The following is a 12,432-nucleotide window of genomic DNA, read 5'->3' as shown; positions in this document are numbered from 1 at the left end:
TGTATCATCTGTACCTTTGTAATGCATTCATATTTGTGCATTTGCTCATCGAAAATTCCATTACAAAACACTGGAGGCAAACAGCGAGTAAACAAAAGTTACTACTGCTTTAGCACCGACACTACCAAATGTATGGTACTATCACTAGTGCTTGTGCTTTTATACAACTGCACCTGTTTCCACCATTACTGCTGCTGCATGACACTGTTATTGTTATTGCTAAAACTACTAATATTATTTCTATTGATACTCCTTAATCTGGTTAAGATTGAAATATTCCATGTTGGTTTATTTAGGAATTGTAGCTGTGTTCTCTTACAGCATTTGTGTTCATTGTTTAAGACATTAAAGAGATGTTAAACTGGTTTTTCAGGACCTTTACACCTTTCTGTTGGGTGGAACAGGGAGAAAAGAAGAAACTGAGATTTGCTCAGAATTCCCCTTCTGCCCTCAAGCCTCAAATCTGGATAGTGACTTTTACTATTTTCCGAAAGTCCTGTACCGTTATTTAAAACTATATAAACAGATTCAGTCATGGCTAAATTGTTCCACTCATCAGTAAGCTATATTACAAGTAAATATGATTCATACTTTTGATTTAGCCTACCTGATCTCAGGATCTCTTAGATTCATTTGAGTAAACTCACTGCAAATCAACTTCCTTACAAGGATATTAAATTATCCCCCCAGGTAAATTGATTTGTACTTTTTTTTTTCATACTATTTTTTTTTCATACTATTTTTCATTCATTAATTTGTATTTATTGTACAATCGACAGTGATATTTTCTTAGTTTGTGTATTTGAAGTCGAAGTCTAAGTCTAAGAATGAACACAGGCTGCAGTCCTTTATGTCCTGTTAATAACTAGCTCAGCAGCTGCACTAACAGGTCTTTATTAGTCAAAGACATGGCATGGAGCCCTTGCTGTTAAAAGCATAACTATGTCCCACTCACTGTCAGTGCATTTGTACCGGTCACATACAGTAAAGTCCGTCACTGTGGCGCTATTTCAGCTCGCAGTGCAAAGCTTCGTGAAAGGATGATGTCACCCTTGGCCTGCGTGGGCGGGGCTTATTGCGAAAGGGGGCGTGGTGTGGTGAGTGCTGCTCGTCTTCAGTTTCAGGTACGCTTCAACTTTCACAACAACACCCGGCGAGCAGCAGGCATCCTCTCAGTTACTATTCAGGGAAAGCTCACAGAAGGAGCTAGAAGAGCAGCAGCTAGGACACTGTCAAAGCTTTTGTCTTAATGTCAAGGAATTACAGATGAAAACATACGAGCTTGGATTTCTTTGGAGAAAATGCACTGGGAACAACTTCTTCGTTTAACTAATAACAAGGTATGAGAGTTTAAGCGCTTTTTATGGCACTTTTGATGCGCTATCTTCAGTGTTAAATTACTTAATAAGTGCGCTTAAAGCTAATACATCTGCGGGTTTTGTGCTCTCTGCGTACAAACCGCTGTTGTCAGTTTCTGTCGGATTAGTCATAAGTTGCGCATGCAGCAGGTGAGCCAGGTATGCTGGTTTTGACCCTTTTGTGGTGCGGCAATACAGACGGATCCAGCTGGAGTTGTTTGACTGGCATTGTATTATGAATGACACATTTCCTCTGTATTATGTCTACAGCTTTAGGAAGGTTAAATTAAATTTGTCATTATTTCTGAGGAATTAGTTATATTACCACCTAGTTTCTGTCTGATTAGTTTAATGAATACTTTTGTTTTTGTTCTGCTATCTCAAGCAGTTGTTATTTTATTTCTACCATGCAGGACAGATCGTAACACAAATTAAGATAAGACATTTATTTCAATTAGATAAGAGACATTTTATTGGTCTGTGTGGGATAATATCCTCATTCAAGTAGCTCAGTTTAAAGTGCAAAGAGCAATAAATTTGAAGTTAAAAACAAAACAAGAAACAAGAAAATATAAATAAACACTAGAATTAAAATGTAACTTTTGATGATGAAACTCTTTTGTTTTGCCAGATAAGACAATATCCAACCAACCATGGCGCTTATAGTACTTGTGTTGCTATATAGGCTAAAAACAGTTGTTCTCCTCAAAAGCAAATCACAGATTATTTTTTTTTTTTTTCAACGAGACATCTGACGCAGCCTTTTACTGTTTTCATTTTTATTTCTTTGGTTAAGATTCGCTTTCTTCACATAATCATGTCATATATTAGCTTCCTCTTTTTTAAATGACCAAAAGTGACCCAGTGTCTGATTTTTACCCCTTTTTTGGGTGACATTAACACAGACGGTTGATTTTTGATGATGGTCAGCAAAAATACTTTCACGCGTTCTGCTGCTCACGTTCCTCTTCCTTTTTCTTTATTTCTGTTGTTTTTACTTCTGACCTGATTTCTAGTTTAGTCAAATTCAGAAGTTTATGTTTTGCCATTTATGTCCAATAACAACCACACATGAACAGCCACATTTAAATTTTGTTTTGTTTTTTCTGGTGGAGGGTCCGTCATCTGCTTTTCTTTATCATGGAGACCAAGCCAGACCAAGTTATAGGTCAGGTGGAGAGGCAACCCCGTTTATCACAGTCAGAATGTTTGCTTTTCTACGTATTTTTGAGTAATAAAACCACTTGTAAATGAATAAATGTAAGGTAGATCTGTTTAATGTCATATTGCAGAACATTCAAAGCAGAGCAATAACATATTCACAGAAACAAGAACGTGATGGACCTCCAGCACCTTAACATTTACCATTAGATAGTGCACCTTTGATATTGAAAGATAAAATAACTTGACTAATTAACACCTTTCTTTCTTCTTGTCTGTTTAGATTGACCGCCTGGAGGTGAGTGCCCTCTCTCAGACTCCGCTGGCCGTGTCCTGTGGGACAGATGGTTCCTACCCTGGGGCAGATGATGGCACCCCAGACCCTCAGCGCACCAAGCAGGCTATCTCCCAACTGCAGCAGAAGATTCTCAAACTCACGGAGCAGATCAAAATCGAACAAACAGCTCGAGATGACAATGTGGCGGAGTACCTCAAGCTGGCCAACAATGCAGACAAGCAGCAGAGCTCACGCATCAAGCAGGTACAAGGGAATTTTGCTCTATTTTTATTTTTTTATTTTATGTAATTTTTTATTATAGTATAAACATTTATGGCTGACTTTTCTCCACATTCAGATTAATCTCACCAGGGACAATCAGTTGGAGCAAAAAAAACAAAACAACAAAAAACATAGTGGACAGCCAAACAAAAACTCAGTGGAGCTATTCAGAACAAATAGAAGCTGTGAGGTCAATCAGTAGCACACAATAGGACATTACTACATCTACATTATCACATACAAATTAGATTTAAAAGGAAAATTATAGAGGTCAACTTTGATTTGAACATGCATTGTTTCAGAAACCCATGAGTGAGAGTCAATTGCTATTTTATTTTAATCACAATTATATTAAGTATTTTTCATCACTAGTGGCTGATAGTTGTCATTGTCGTTACTTTGCATATGTCGTGGTACTTGAATAGTGGTTACTGTAGTAGGTACTTTATAATATATCTTTTTTTCTATATGAGTTATACATTTGTATTTAACAATGTTTGAAGTTTGAATTTAAAGTATGTCTTCACTTTCTGAAAATGTATACGGCTCACATTTTTTCCATAAAATCTTTAAAATGTCTTTAAAATAGTTTTTCTTTTACTTCCCATAAGGTTTTTGAAAAGAAGAACCAGAAGTCGGCACAAACCATCCAACAGCTGCAGCGCAAACTGGAGCACTACCACCGAAAACTGCGGGAGGTGGAGCACAATGGCATCCCACGGCAGCCCAAGGACGTCCTGAGAGACATGCACCAGGGTCTGAAGGACGTAGGGGCCAAAGTGACTGGGTTCAGCGAAGGTGTGGTGGACAGCGTCAAGGGGGGACTATCCAGTTTCTCCCAAGCTACCCATTCTGCCGCTGGTGCCGTTGTATCCAAACCAAGAGAGATCGCATCCCTCATCCGCAACAAATTCGGAAGTGCGGACAATATCCCTTCGCTAAAGGACTCTCTGGATGACTCCACAGTGGAGGAGGCAGTGGCTGTAGTCGGTGGACGATCTGTAGGGCACCATTTTCAGTCTAGTCCCAAATATGGTAGCGAAGATGATTGCTCAAGCGCGACTTCGGGATCGGCAGGGGCTAATAGTACGACAGGGGCACCAGGTGGTCCCCCCAGTTCCCGAGGCAACACGCTGGAGAGGAATCAAAGTTCGGGTTTTGACATGCTGCTACAGGAGGTGCAGGAGCTGAGGGAGAGCCAGGCTAGACTAGAGGAGCACATGGAAAGTCTTAAATCGCACTATCAAAGGGACTATACCTTTATCGTTCAAGCGCTGCAAGAGGAGCGATTCAGGTATGATAAAAAACATTGGATTTTTTTTTTTTTACTTTAAATGCCCTACTTTACACCAAATTGACTCTTGTGAGCTGTTAACCATGGTATGTCGCTACCTCATCAAAAAGTTCTGTTTTTGTTTCATTCACACATGTTTGAGTAATCCTTTTATTATTAGTCTGTCTACACTTCCAAAGTTCAAAATTCTCTTTTCCACCTTGTGATGTCATGAAGCATTCTTTTTCAAGTTAATGGATACTTTTTATCTTTTGTTGAGTAGAGACTGTATGATTTCAGCTCAAATGATTCTAGTGAAGGTGTATGGAGTATAAAAACACAGTGTAGCACTTCCTGTATTACTATATGACATCGCAAGGTGGCACAGAGTGTTTCCGTTTGAGAGAAGTCAGCCTAAATAAGCAGGGTTTGTGTGTTAAACATGTGTGAATGAAACAAGACACTACTCCAGGTATGTTTTTGATGAGGAAACAACATTATAATATAGATCAGTAAATAGTTTAACATAAAGAAAGGAAAAAAGAAAAAGTGCACTCGTTTTTACTGTTGTAACATAAAACGATTTTTTTAAATTATTTGTACACAAATCTTTCCCCATTGTCATTCCTAAAAACACTTTTACTCTGTATTGAAGAGCAGGTTTGACCAGTACAATGAGATACCAAGAAAACAAAATAAATGTTTTCCTAGAGTTCCTTTTGTGCAGTTAACTTTTATTAGGACAAGTTGTTTTATTTTACAATATGACATTAATCCAGATTTCCTTTTATCACAGGCGTTACCTGCTGATAAATAGCCAACCCTTGAACTTGTTTTACTAATATCTTACTTTATTATTTCAGAGATGATATCATAATTTTTTTCACACATTTTTATGAAGCTGTTACACTTAAACAAACACCCACACATTCCTATGTTATTCCAGCCCATTCCTTCTTTTATCATACCAAAACATTGCTTATTGTTGTGAATTTGTGTGGGCAGCTGTCTTCAGAAAACAGTCCCAAATGCTCAGAATGTTCAGTTAAAATATCAGCATGTCTTGTATTAAGGGCAAAACAACATCCCAGTTGATATCGAGAGGGGAGAGCATTTTTCTGCCTAAAATGTCCATAGTGTAAGCAAGCACTGTTTGTCCTAAGAATAACTGGGGACAGAGTGACCGCATCCTGCCAGCTGGGAAGAGTCATCAAAAACAAATCATGCCAGCAGAAATACTATTTAAAAATACTGTTTCCAGATATGCTCATAATTAAAGTGGCATTTCAGGTCAATCTAATTTGGAACCAGTCTTGCCAACAGCACAGTTCAGTCTCAATTTATGAATTCTATTACACACAAAAGCATAGTTTTTTTTTAGTTGTAATGGGTTTCACTTACAGTTGTAAACTAATACCATTACGATAGTTTGTCAGTATCAATCAACAGTATCAATTATCAAAAATATGTATGTTGAAAGCTTGAAAAAAAAACTGTTTTCTTAAACACTGTATAAATGAATGGTCTATCAGAAAGAGAAGTGTATTACATATTACTTAGAACACTAATGTAGTTCTCAGACTTTTAATACCAGTACCACTACAAAATATTTAGTCTAGCACGAGATCTAAACCAGGTCTAAAAAAGGACTACCATGAATTACTGCCTCTAATTAAGTTAATACTCTGAATAGGAGTCCATGTGCTATACTTGGTGCATATAGTTTGGGACCCGCTGTCTTAGAACTTTTGATGTTTGTATGAAATATAAATCTGATTTTAAAATAATTGGGTGACTTAAATAGTGTATTATATGGGCATGTTTAGCTGTAGTTTAAAAGGTATACATACTTTTAATGTCCTATTGTCTATGCATATTACTTGTTCCTTAGATGCAAAAACACAATAGTACACTGTTGAACCATTTTACTCTTGCTGCTCTCAGATTGGCTTCCTCCCACTGCCACGGTGTGATTGGTCGACCATATCAGCAGATGACTAAATCTAATGAGCTGTCCAGTCAGGTGCCAATGTGGTCAAATGCCTTTAGGAAGATCTGGCTCTGGCTAAATCCTGTGTGTCTGAATGTAAGCCAATTACATTCCAGTCTCACGTGTGTCCGTGTGTGTTTATGTGTTCAGGTGTGAGAGGTTGGAAGAGCAACTGAACGACCTCACTGAACTTCATCAGAATGAAATCCTCAACCTGAAACAAGAGTTAGCCAGTATGGAGGAAAAGATTGCCTACCAGTCGTACGAGAGAGCCAGAGACATACAGGTTTGTATCTGTACAGACCAAACAGTGGTCGGAATATTTAATGAGACTAGAATGTCCTGCAGTACACATTATTTGTCAAGCAAGTACTTTTACTCCCAATATTATGCAATATAATCTAAATATATTAATATAAAAATATAGCGGCCTCATGTGCAATGTTTATTTCGGATAGTTCCAACTGTATATACATTGCATAGTTGTCTTAAGTCTGTTGTCCAAGTTATGGACAGTAAAGCCACATGGATTATTTGAATTTAAACTGGATTTAGAATACTTAGCCAACACAGTGCAATCCACCTGAAGTCTCAGATGGTTATCATATACCTGCTGAAGTACAAGGATTACCTCATAGTCTGTGTGTAAATAACAAACAATGCGGTGTCTGAAAAATCCAGTCTGTCCGGACTTGAGCTTTAATCAAAATAAGGGCACTTCCTTTTAAACAACCCATACTCACTCTGGCTGAGGCATCAGGTTTCTATTTGGGTTCATTGCCTTTTAACTGCTTTACCATTGCTCTCCAGCAGGGGGTAGTAAAGTCTTATGAAAGCCAGAGCCTTGAGTCCATGTGCAGTGTGTTTGCCTGGAAGGTGACCTTGCTCATTAACCATGTGTTACAGGAGGCGCTGGAGGCGTGTCAGACCAGGATCTCCAAAATGGAGCTGCAGCAGCAGCAGCAGCAGGTGGTGCAGCTGGAGGGGCTGGAGAACGCCACGGCCCGGACCCTCTTGGGGAAACTCATCAACGTGCTGCTGGCCCTCATGGCAGTCCTCCTGGTCTTTGTCTCAACTGTGGCCAACTGTGTGGTTCCTCTGATGAGGACGCGCTCCCGCTCTCTGTCCACACTGCTGCTAATCGTGCTTCTGGCGTTTCTCTGGAGGAACTGGGACGCTCTGTCCGGATACACCCACCGCGCGCTGCAACCTCCAGGGTGAACCCAAACCCGCCCGGCACTAGGACTAGTGCTTTGGTGACAACAGTTGAAGCGGGTGTCACTGCAGCCACGCGGGACACTTGTAAATGTGATGGACTGTGACAGTGACGGTGTCTGAAGATGAAAACCCGTCCAGACTCAGAGACAGTTGAATCACGATGATCAGAAGCAGAAACTGTGAAGTGAAATACATGATTTTCATGTCGAAGGAAAAGACTGTTTACATTTTAGAAATGAACTCTTAGTCCTTACAGGATGCAGCACTGTACTGTTTGTGTTTAGATTTTAATCTATTATTATGATATAATTTCTAATATGAAAATTTCCTCAATATTTTATTCAGTACCATGTAGCATTATGGTCCTTTTACTCTTCTGGAGTTTAGTCTGGAAACTGGGCTGGCCATGGCCATGTTGTGATGATGCTGTTGCTTTTGGAAAGAAAGAAGGATTTTTAAAAGAGCAACATTTAATAGTGGGTCTAATCAGCTAATATCTGCAAAGTCTCGATTTTAGATTAAATGCAATAATTACATTGTAAAAAATAATTTGATAATTTTAGGGTGAACCTGCCATATTTGCAACATGTCTAACATGCTGCCAGTTTCTTAAGGAGTCAAAGTTTGCTTATAAAGCAGTATTAACCAGTCATAATAAGGTTTATTTGCTGGGGTAATTCGCTGAGCCATAGCTGTTTTGGTGCTCCATTGCCATCACTGGGAAAGGAGAGCTGCTTTATTCCACTCCATCAGGGGCACATTACCAAGGAATTTTCACATACTTACCAGATCTAATCACTAGCTCCTCTTTTACCTTGTTGTTTTTGTATCCTCATCTAGTGCCAAACCTGGGTCTACCCTGAGGCTATGAGTGCTCACAAACTGAAAGAAGCTTAGATAAAATAGGTAAAGGAAAGTTTTGCATTGAATGTTTAAATAACCATTAATTTATCTTTTAAGAGACGTTTGTGATGAATGAAAGCGTGACTTGATAGTGACTTCCTTTTTGCTTCTTACTTATTCATTATTCCCTTAGATTTTCAGTATTTTCTACCATTCTTATTAGTGAAGGGCAACTATTTGCACTGAGGAGCAAAAGATAAAGCGAGACCATTCAAAGTACGTTAGCGCTGCACTTTAGCACACAGTAGATAACGCGTGTCAGGCGGAGACGGGATGGGGGGACTGTGATCGAGACTTCAAAGGTTGCCACTCCTAAGACAGTAGTCCTCCTGGGATAAGAGAGAGGCGGACTCAGGTCAGAATCACTGTCAGCTCTGTCTTAAGTTAAAACTCACAGGCACTACACACTTCACGTCAAAACGTCAATAAATCTTTACTCTTAAATGAAAAGAATGCATTGTAATGATAGTGGCAGTGATATTTTCAATGAGCAAAAGTAACAATGAGCCCAGCTTTGATAATTTTTTATATTAATTATTATTAACCTGTAAGGTGATTTATTAAAATCAGCACCACAGTTATTTATTGTCTTTTTTAAGGTGTTAAAAATAAGATGATGCATTGTTGCACCTGTGTCATTTTCCCTTAGTCACTGTCAACTCCAGGAAGGTTTCTTACGGATGTGATAATGTCTGGGTAATGATAATGTAAGAGTGCTACCACTCCAGTGCCTTTAATTTCATTTTGTAAGTGTGGATTAAATAAAGTGCATTCCTGACTAACACAAGAGCACTTACTTTTTTTTTGTTGCGTTTGAGTCTGGGTCATGGTAATAATGGAACGTGAAATAGATGGGCTGAGGTGTAACTCTTTTCTTTAAGCCAGTAGATGGCGCGCTTTGGCTTTCTGTGCTCCTTCGCAGTGGCCGTCTGTGCCATGTGGCGCTTGTACTGAGAAGGCGGTGGCCTGAGCACGAAGAGGTGTCACTCCTTATCAGGAAGGAAACAGGTTTGCGAGAGGCCCCTTACCCATTGAAACACCACAGAGAGTCCGTGCGCCACTAGAGACAATATTTTCATTCTAAACACAGAGGGGCTGGCGTTGCCCTCTTTATGGCAGACAGTCTCCGCTCCAACAGCGTGATTGAGCAGCACAACCTCTCTGCTGATATCTGATGCTGACAGCTCTGACCCACGCCGCACCTTTATCCCTGCGTGCCCTCACGCACGCACTCCGCAGCTGCTAATAGGACACTAGGCACACGCGCGCGCAGTGCAGGTTACCTGCTGCCTCAGTCAGTGTCATTGTACGATGTAGTTTTGGGGGTCATCTTGTTAAATGCACTTTATCTCTTTCCCAACGGTCTGCGCGAGGGCAGATTTGATGCGCATGGCTGTGCGCCAAAGTAAACATGGGGCGCACTTATTTGGCCACTGAAAGCGCCAAGCGGCGAATGGGAGACCATGTCTCCAGAGGGCTCACGGTAAATAGGGAGAGGTGATTTAGCAACTTTAATTATTGTGTGTAGAGATAACATGTTCAGGCGTGATTTATGCAGACACACTCCCAAAGTCCAGGAGTGCAGCAGCGCGCGCTATGTGAGGCTTGACCAATTGGAGGGATGCAATGAGTTAGAGTAACGTGGCTACTTGTTTTTCTTTCTGGAGACATTGCCATTTGGCTAAAGGGATATAAAATTCCATACCACCATTATCCATTTCCACGTGTTCCTATATGTGACCTCTGGCCTTCACTGTTGCCCTATACAAGATATGATATAGCTTGTATATTTTCAGGACACTGACACAACGCCTGTTGACTTTAAATATTTATGAGCCCGGTCTTCGTTGGAGAGACGGGAATGTCAGAAGCCGGAAAGGTGCGCTCATGTGTCCATCTGGTAGCACTTTCACGGTGCTTACCGTGTTGTGAGTGTGCCCATAACAGAACCCTCCGGATCTGCAGAACGAATCTGAGTGTGGAGATGTAGAGGAGCAGGAGGCGGGACTTTGACCCACCATTAACCCCCAGATGAGCGGAACCAAGACGTGGGGTGGGGCACGGTCAAGTGAACAGCTTGAAAGAAAAAGTAGATAGTTATTATTGCAACTTCAGAGGCAGTTTCATAAATCAACCTGTGAAATGTTAGCACTAAGTCTAATAAATCAAAATGGAGAAAAAGTTACTGTAACTAACCCTAATTAACTTGGTTAAAAAAAAAAAAAAAAAAAAAAAAAAACACCTTGGAGATGCTTAGTGCAAGCAACCACTAAGAAAGTACAAAGAAATGAAAAAAAAATCAATAGACTGAGGAAGGGGGTTTTCAACTGCAATTGGACTATTGTTCAAAGTATAGAATAAAATCTGTAAAATCTAATTAGTTTACTCTTTATTGTTTGCGCTTGGTTGTATTAAAAGCTCTTAGTTTGAGTGGTGATAAAATATGAGTGATGTGTCCCGTTGCGCGTCAGGAGCGAGGCTGTGGAGCAGCGCGGAGCACAGTGGGCTGAGGGACAGAGGAGGCAGGATGAAAAGAGGAAGCACGACTCGCTTATCGCGTCATTCGGGTCTAGGCGTTGAGCAGGAAACAGCCTTTCCTCTCGGATTGTCGCACTAGGAACAAACACTATTTTGTCTTTGCTCAATGCACCCCACGGCACAGAAGACGCGGAAGCCGGTCAGAAGGAAAAATGCCTCCTTCGATAGAGATAGCCGTCCTTCTGCTCAGCGTCCTGGCTTTGGAGACGCGCCGTGGTGCCAGCGCGCTGTACATCCAACAGGCATTTGCGTCTCCCAATCACACTAATAACTTTGTGGTTGACCCTGTCTCCGGGAGAGTCTACCTGGCCACGGTCAACACAGTGTACCAGCTGAACGGGACGCTCAGTCTGGAGGTGGAGAAGAGGACGGGACCGGTGGAGGACAACCTGTTGTGCCATGCGCCACAGCTGCCCCAAGCTCCGTGCGAGCATCCCAAATCTCTCACGGACAATTACAACAAGCTGCTAAAGCTGGACCGAGAGCAGGGGGTCGTGGTCGTGTGTGGGTCAGTATACCAAGGCTTCTGTGAGCTCAGAAAAATGGACAATATCTCGGAGATAGCAGTGGAGTTCCCTCCTCATGGGGAGAAGACTGTGTTCCCGAGCATGCTCAACATCGCTGCCAATCACCCAAACGCGTCCACTGTGGGACTGATCTTCAGGAGCCACGGGGGCAACACCCGTCTCCTGGTGGGAGCTACGTACACAGGGGCTGGTACCCAGTATTTCCCCAAGAACCACAGTAAAGAGGACCTGCGCTTTGAGAACACTCCTGAGATAGCCATTCGCTCCTTAAATGTCAAAGATTTATCCAGACTTTTCACTTATGACATAAACCCTTCAGAAGACAACGTCTTCAAGATCAAACAAGAGGCCAAGACGAAAAACAAGCTGAACTTTGTGCACGCGTTCATCCAAAAGACATACTCGTATATTGCCTTTAATAATGACGCCAAAATGGGCCACAAGGAGAGCCAGCCCAACAGCATCCTGGCCCGGATCTGCCTGGACACTGACAACCCAAAGAAACCCAGCGGACCCGAAAGCAGGAAACTCACAGAGTCCTACATCCAGATGCCGCTGCTGTGTGGATCTAATGGAAACATTTACAACCGGCTTGTGTCCGTTTATCACGTGAACATTCCCACGGAGGAACGGTCTAGCCCGGAGCCTTACCTGTTCGGAGTATTTTCAAAGGCGGACCGAAAGTCTGCCCTGTGCGCCTTCAAGTTCAGTGACATCGAAGAGGAGATCCGACAGGCACGGAGAAACTGCTCCAATTCCCCCAGCAGCGACGTGCAGGTGCTGGAGAGCGTCATCCAGGGCTCTGGGGCAGCATGCATCCAGAAGGGCAATCTGGTGGTAAGTTGAGTACAGCCTAAAGTCTAACACAAAATCTATTATTAACAAAGTAAAAGTATGTGGCAAAC

At 41.5% G+C, this 12,432-nt stretch overlaps 2 protein-coding genes across 9 annotated transcripts in view; both read left to right on the top strand.

Annotated features, from left to right (window-relative positions):
* The window catches only part of tmcc1a (transmembrane and coiled-coil domain family 1a), a 43,330-nt gene extending 34,087 nt beyond the window's left edge, over positions 1–9,243 (top strand). For 7 of the 8 annotated variants that reach the window (XM_055165755.1, XM_055165754.1, XM_055165752.1 and 4 more), the window contains 4 exons: positions 2,803–3,060; positions 3,690–4,372; positions 6,492–6,627; positions 7,248–9,243. In XM_055165755.1, the coding sequence (XP_055021730.1) occupies positions 2,803–3,060; positions 3,690–4,372; positions 6,492–6,627; positions 7,248–7,562 (1,392 nt within the window). In that variant the 3' untranslated portion in view covers positions 7,563–9,243. Of the gene's footprint in view, positions 1–1,066; positions 1,341–2,802; positions 3,061–3,689; positions 4,373–6,491; positions 6,628–7,247 lie in introns of those variants that run through there. The other variant, XM_020922382.2, reaches the window with a different exon arrangement.
* Positions 9,244–11,000: 1,757 nt separating this feature from the next.
* Positions 11,001–12,432, top strand: part of plxnd1 (plexin D1) — a 150,697-nt gene continuing 149,265 nt past the window's right edge. The window contains exon 1 of the mRNA XM_055165785.1: positions 11,001–12,364. Within this exon, the coding sequence (XP_055021760.1) occupies positions 11,153–12,364 (1,212 nt within the window). The 5' untranslated portion in view covers positions 11,001–11,152. The remainder of the gene's footprint in view (positions 12,365–12,432) is intronic.

The sequence above is a fragment of the Boleophthalmus pectinirostris genome, unplaced genomic scaffold, assembly GCF_026225935.1.
Source record: "Boleophthalmus pectinirostris isolate CB_2022bp ecotype Guang Dong unplaced genomic scaffold, ASM2622593v1 HiC_scaffold_8, whole genome shotgun sequence".
Taxonomy (NCBI): Eukaryota; Metazoa; Chordata; class Actinopteri; order Gobiiformes; family Gobiidae; genus Boleophthalmus; species Boleophthalmus pectinirostris.
Note: the sequence above shows the minus strand (reverse complement) of the source record. Positions and strands in the feature narration are given on the sequence as shown.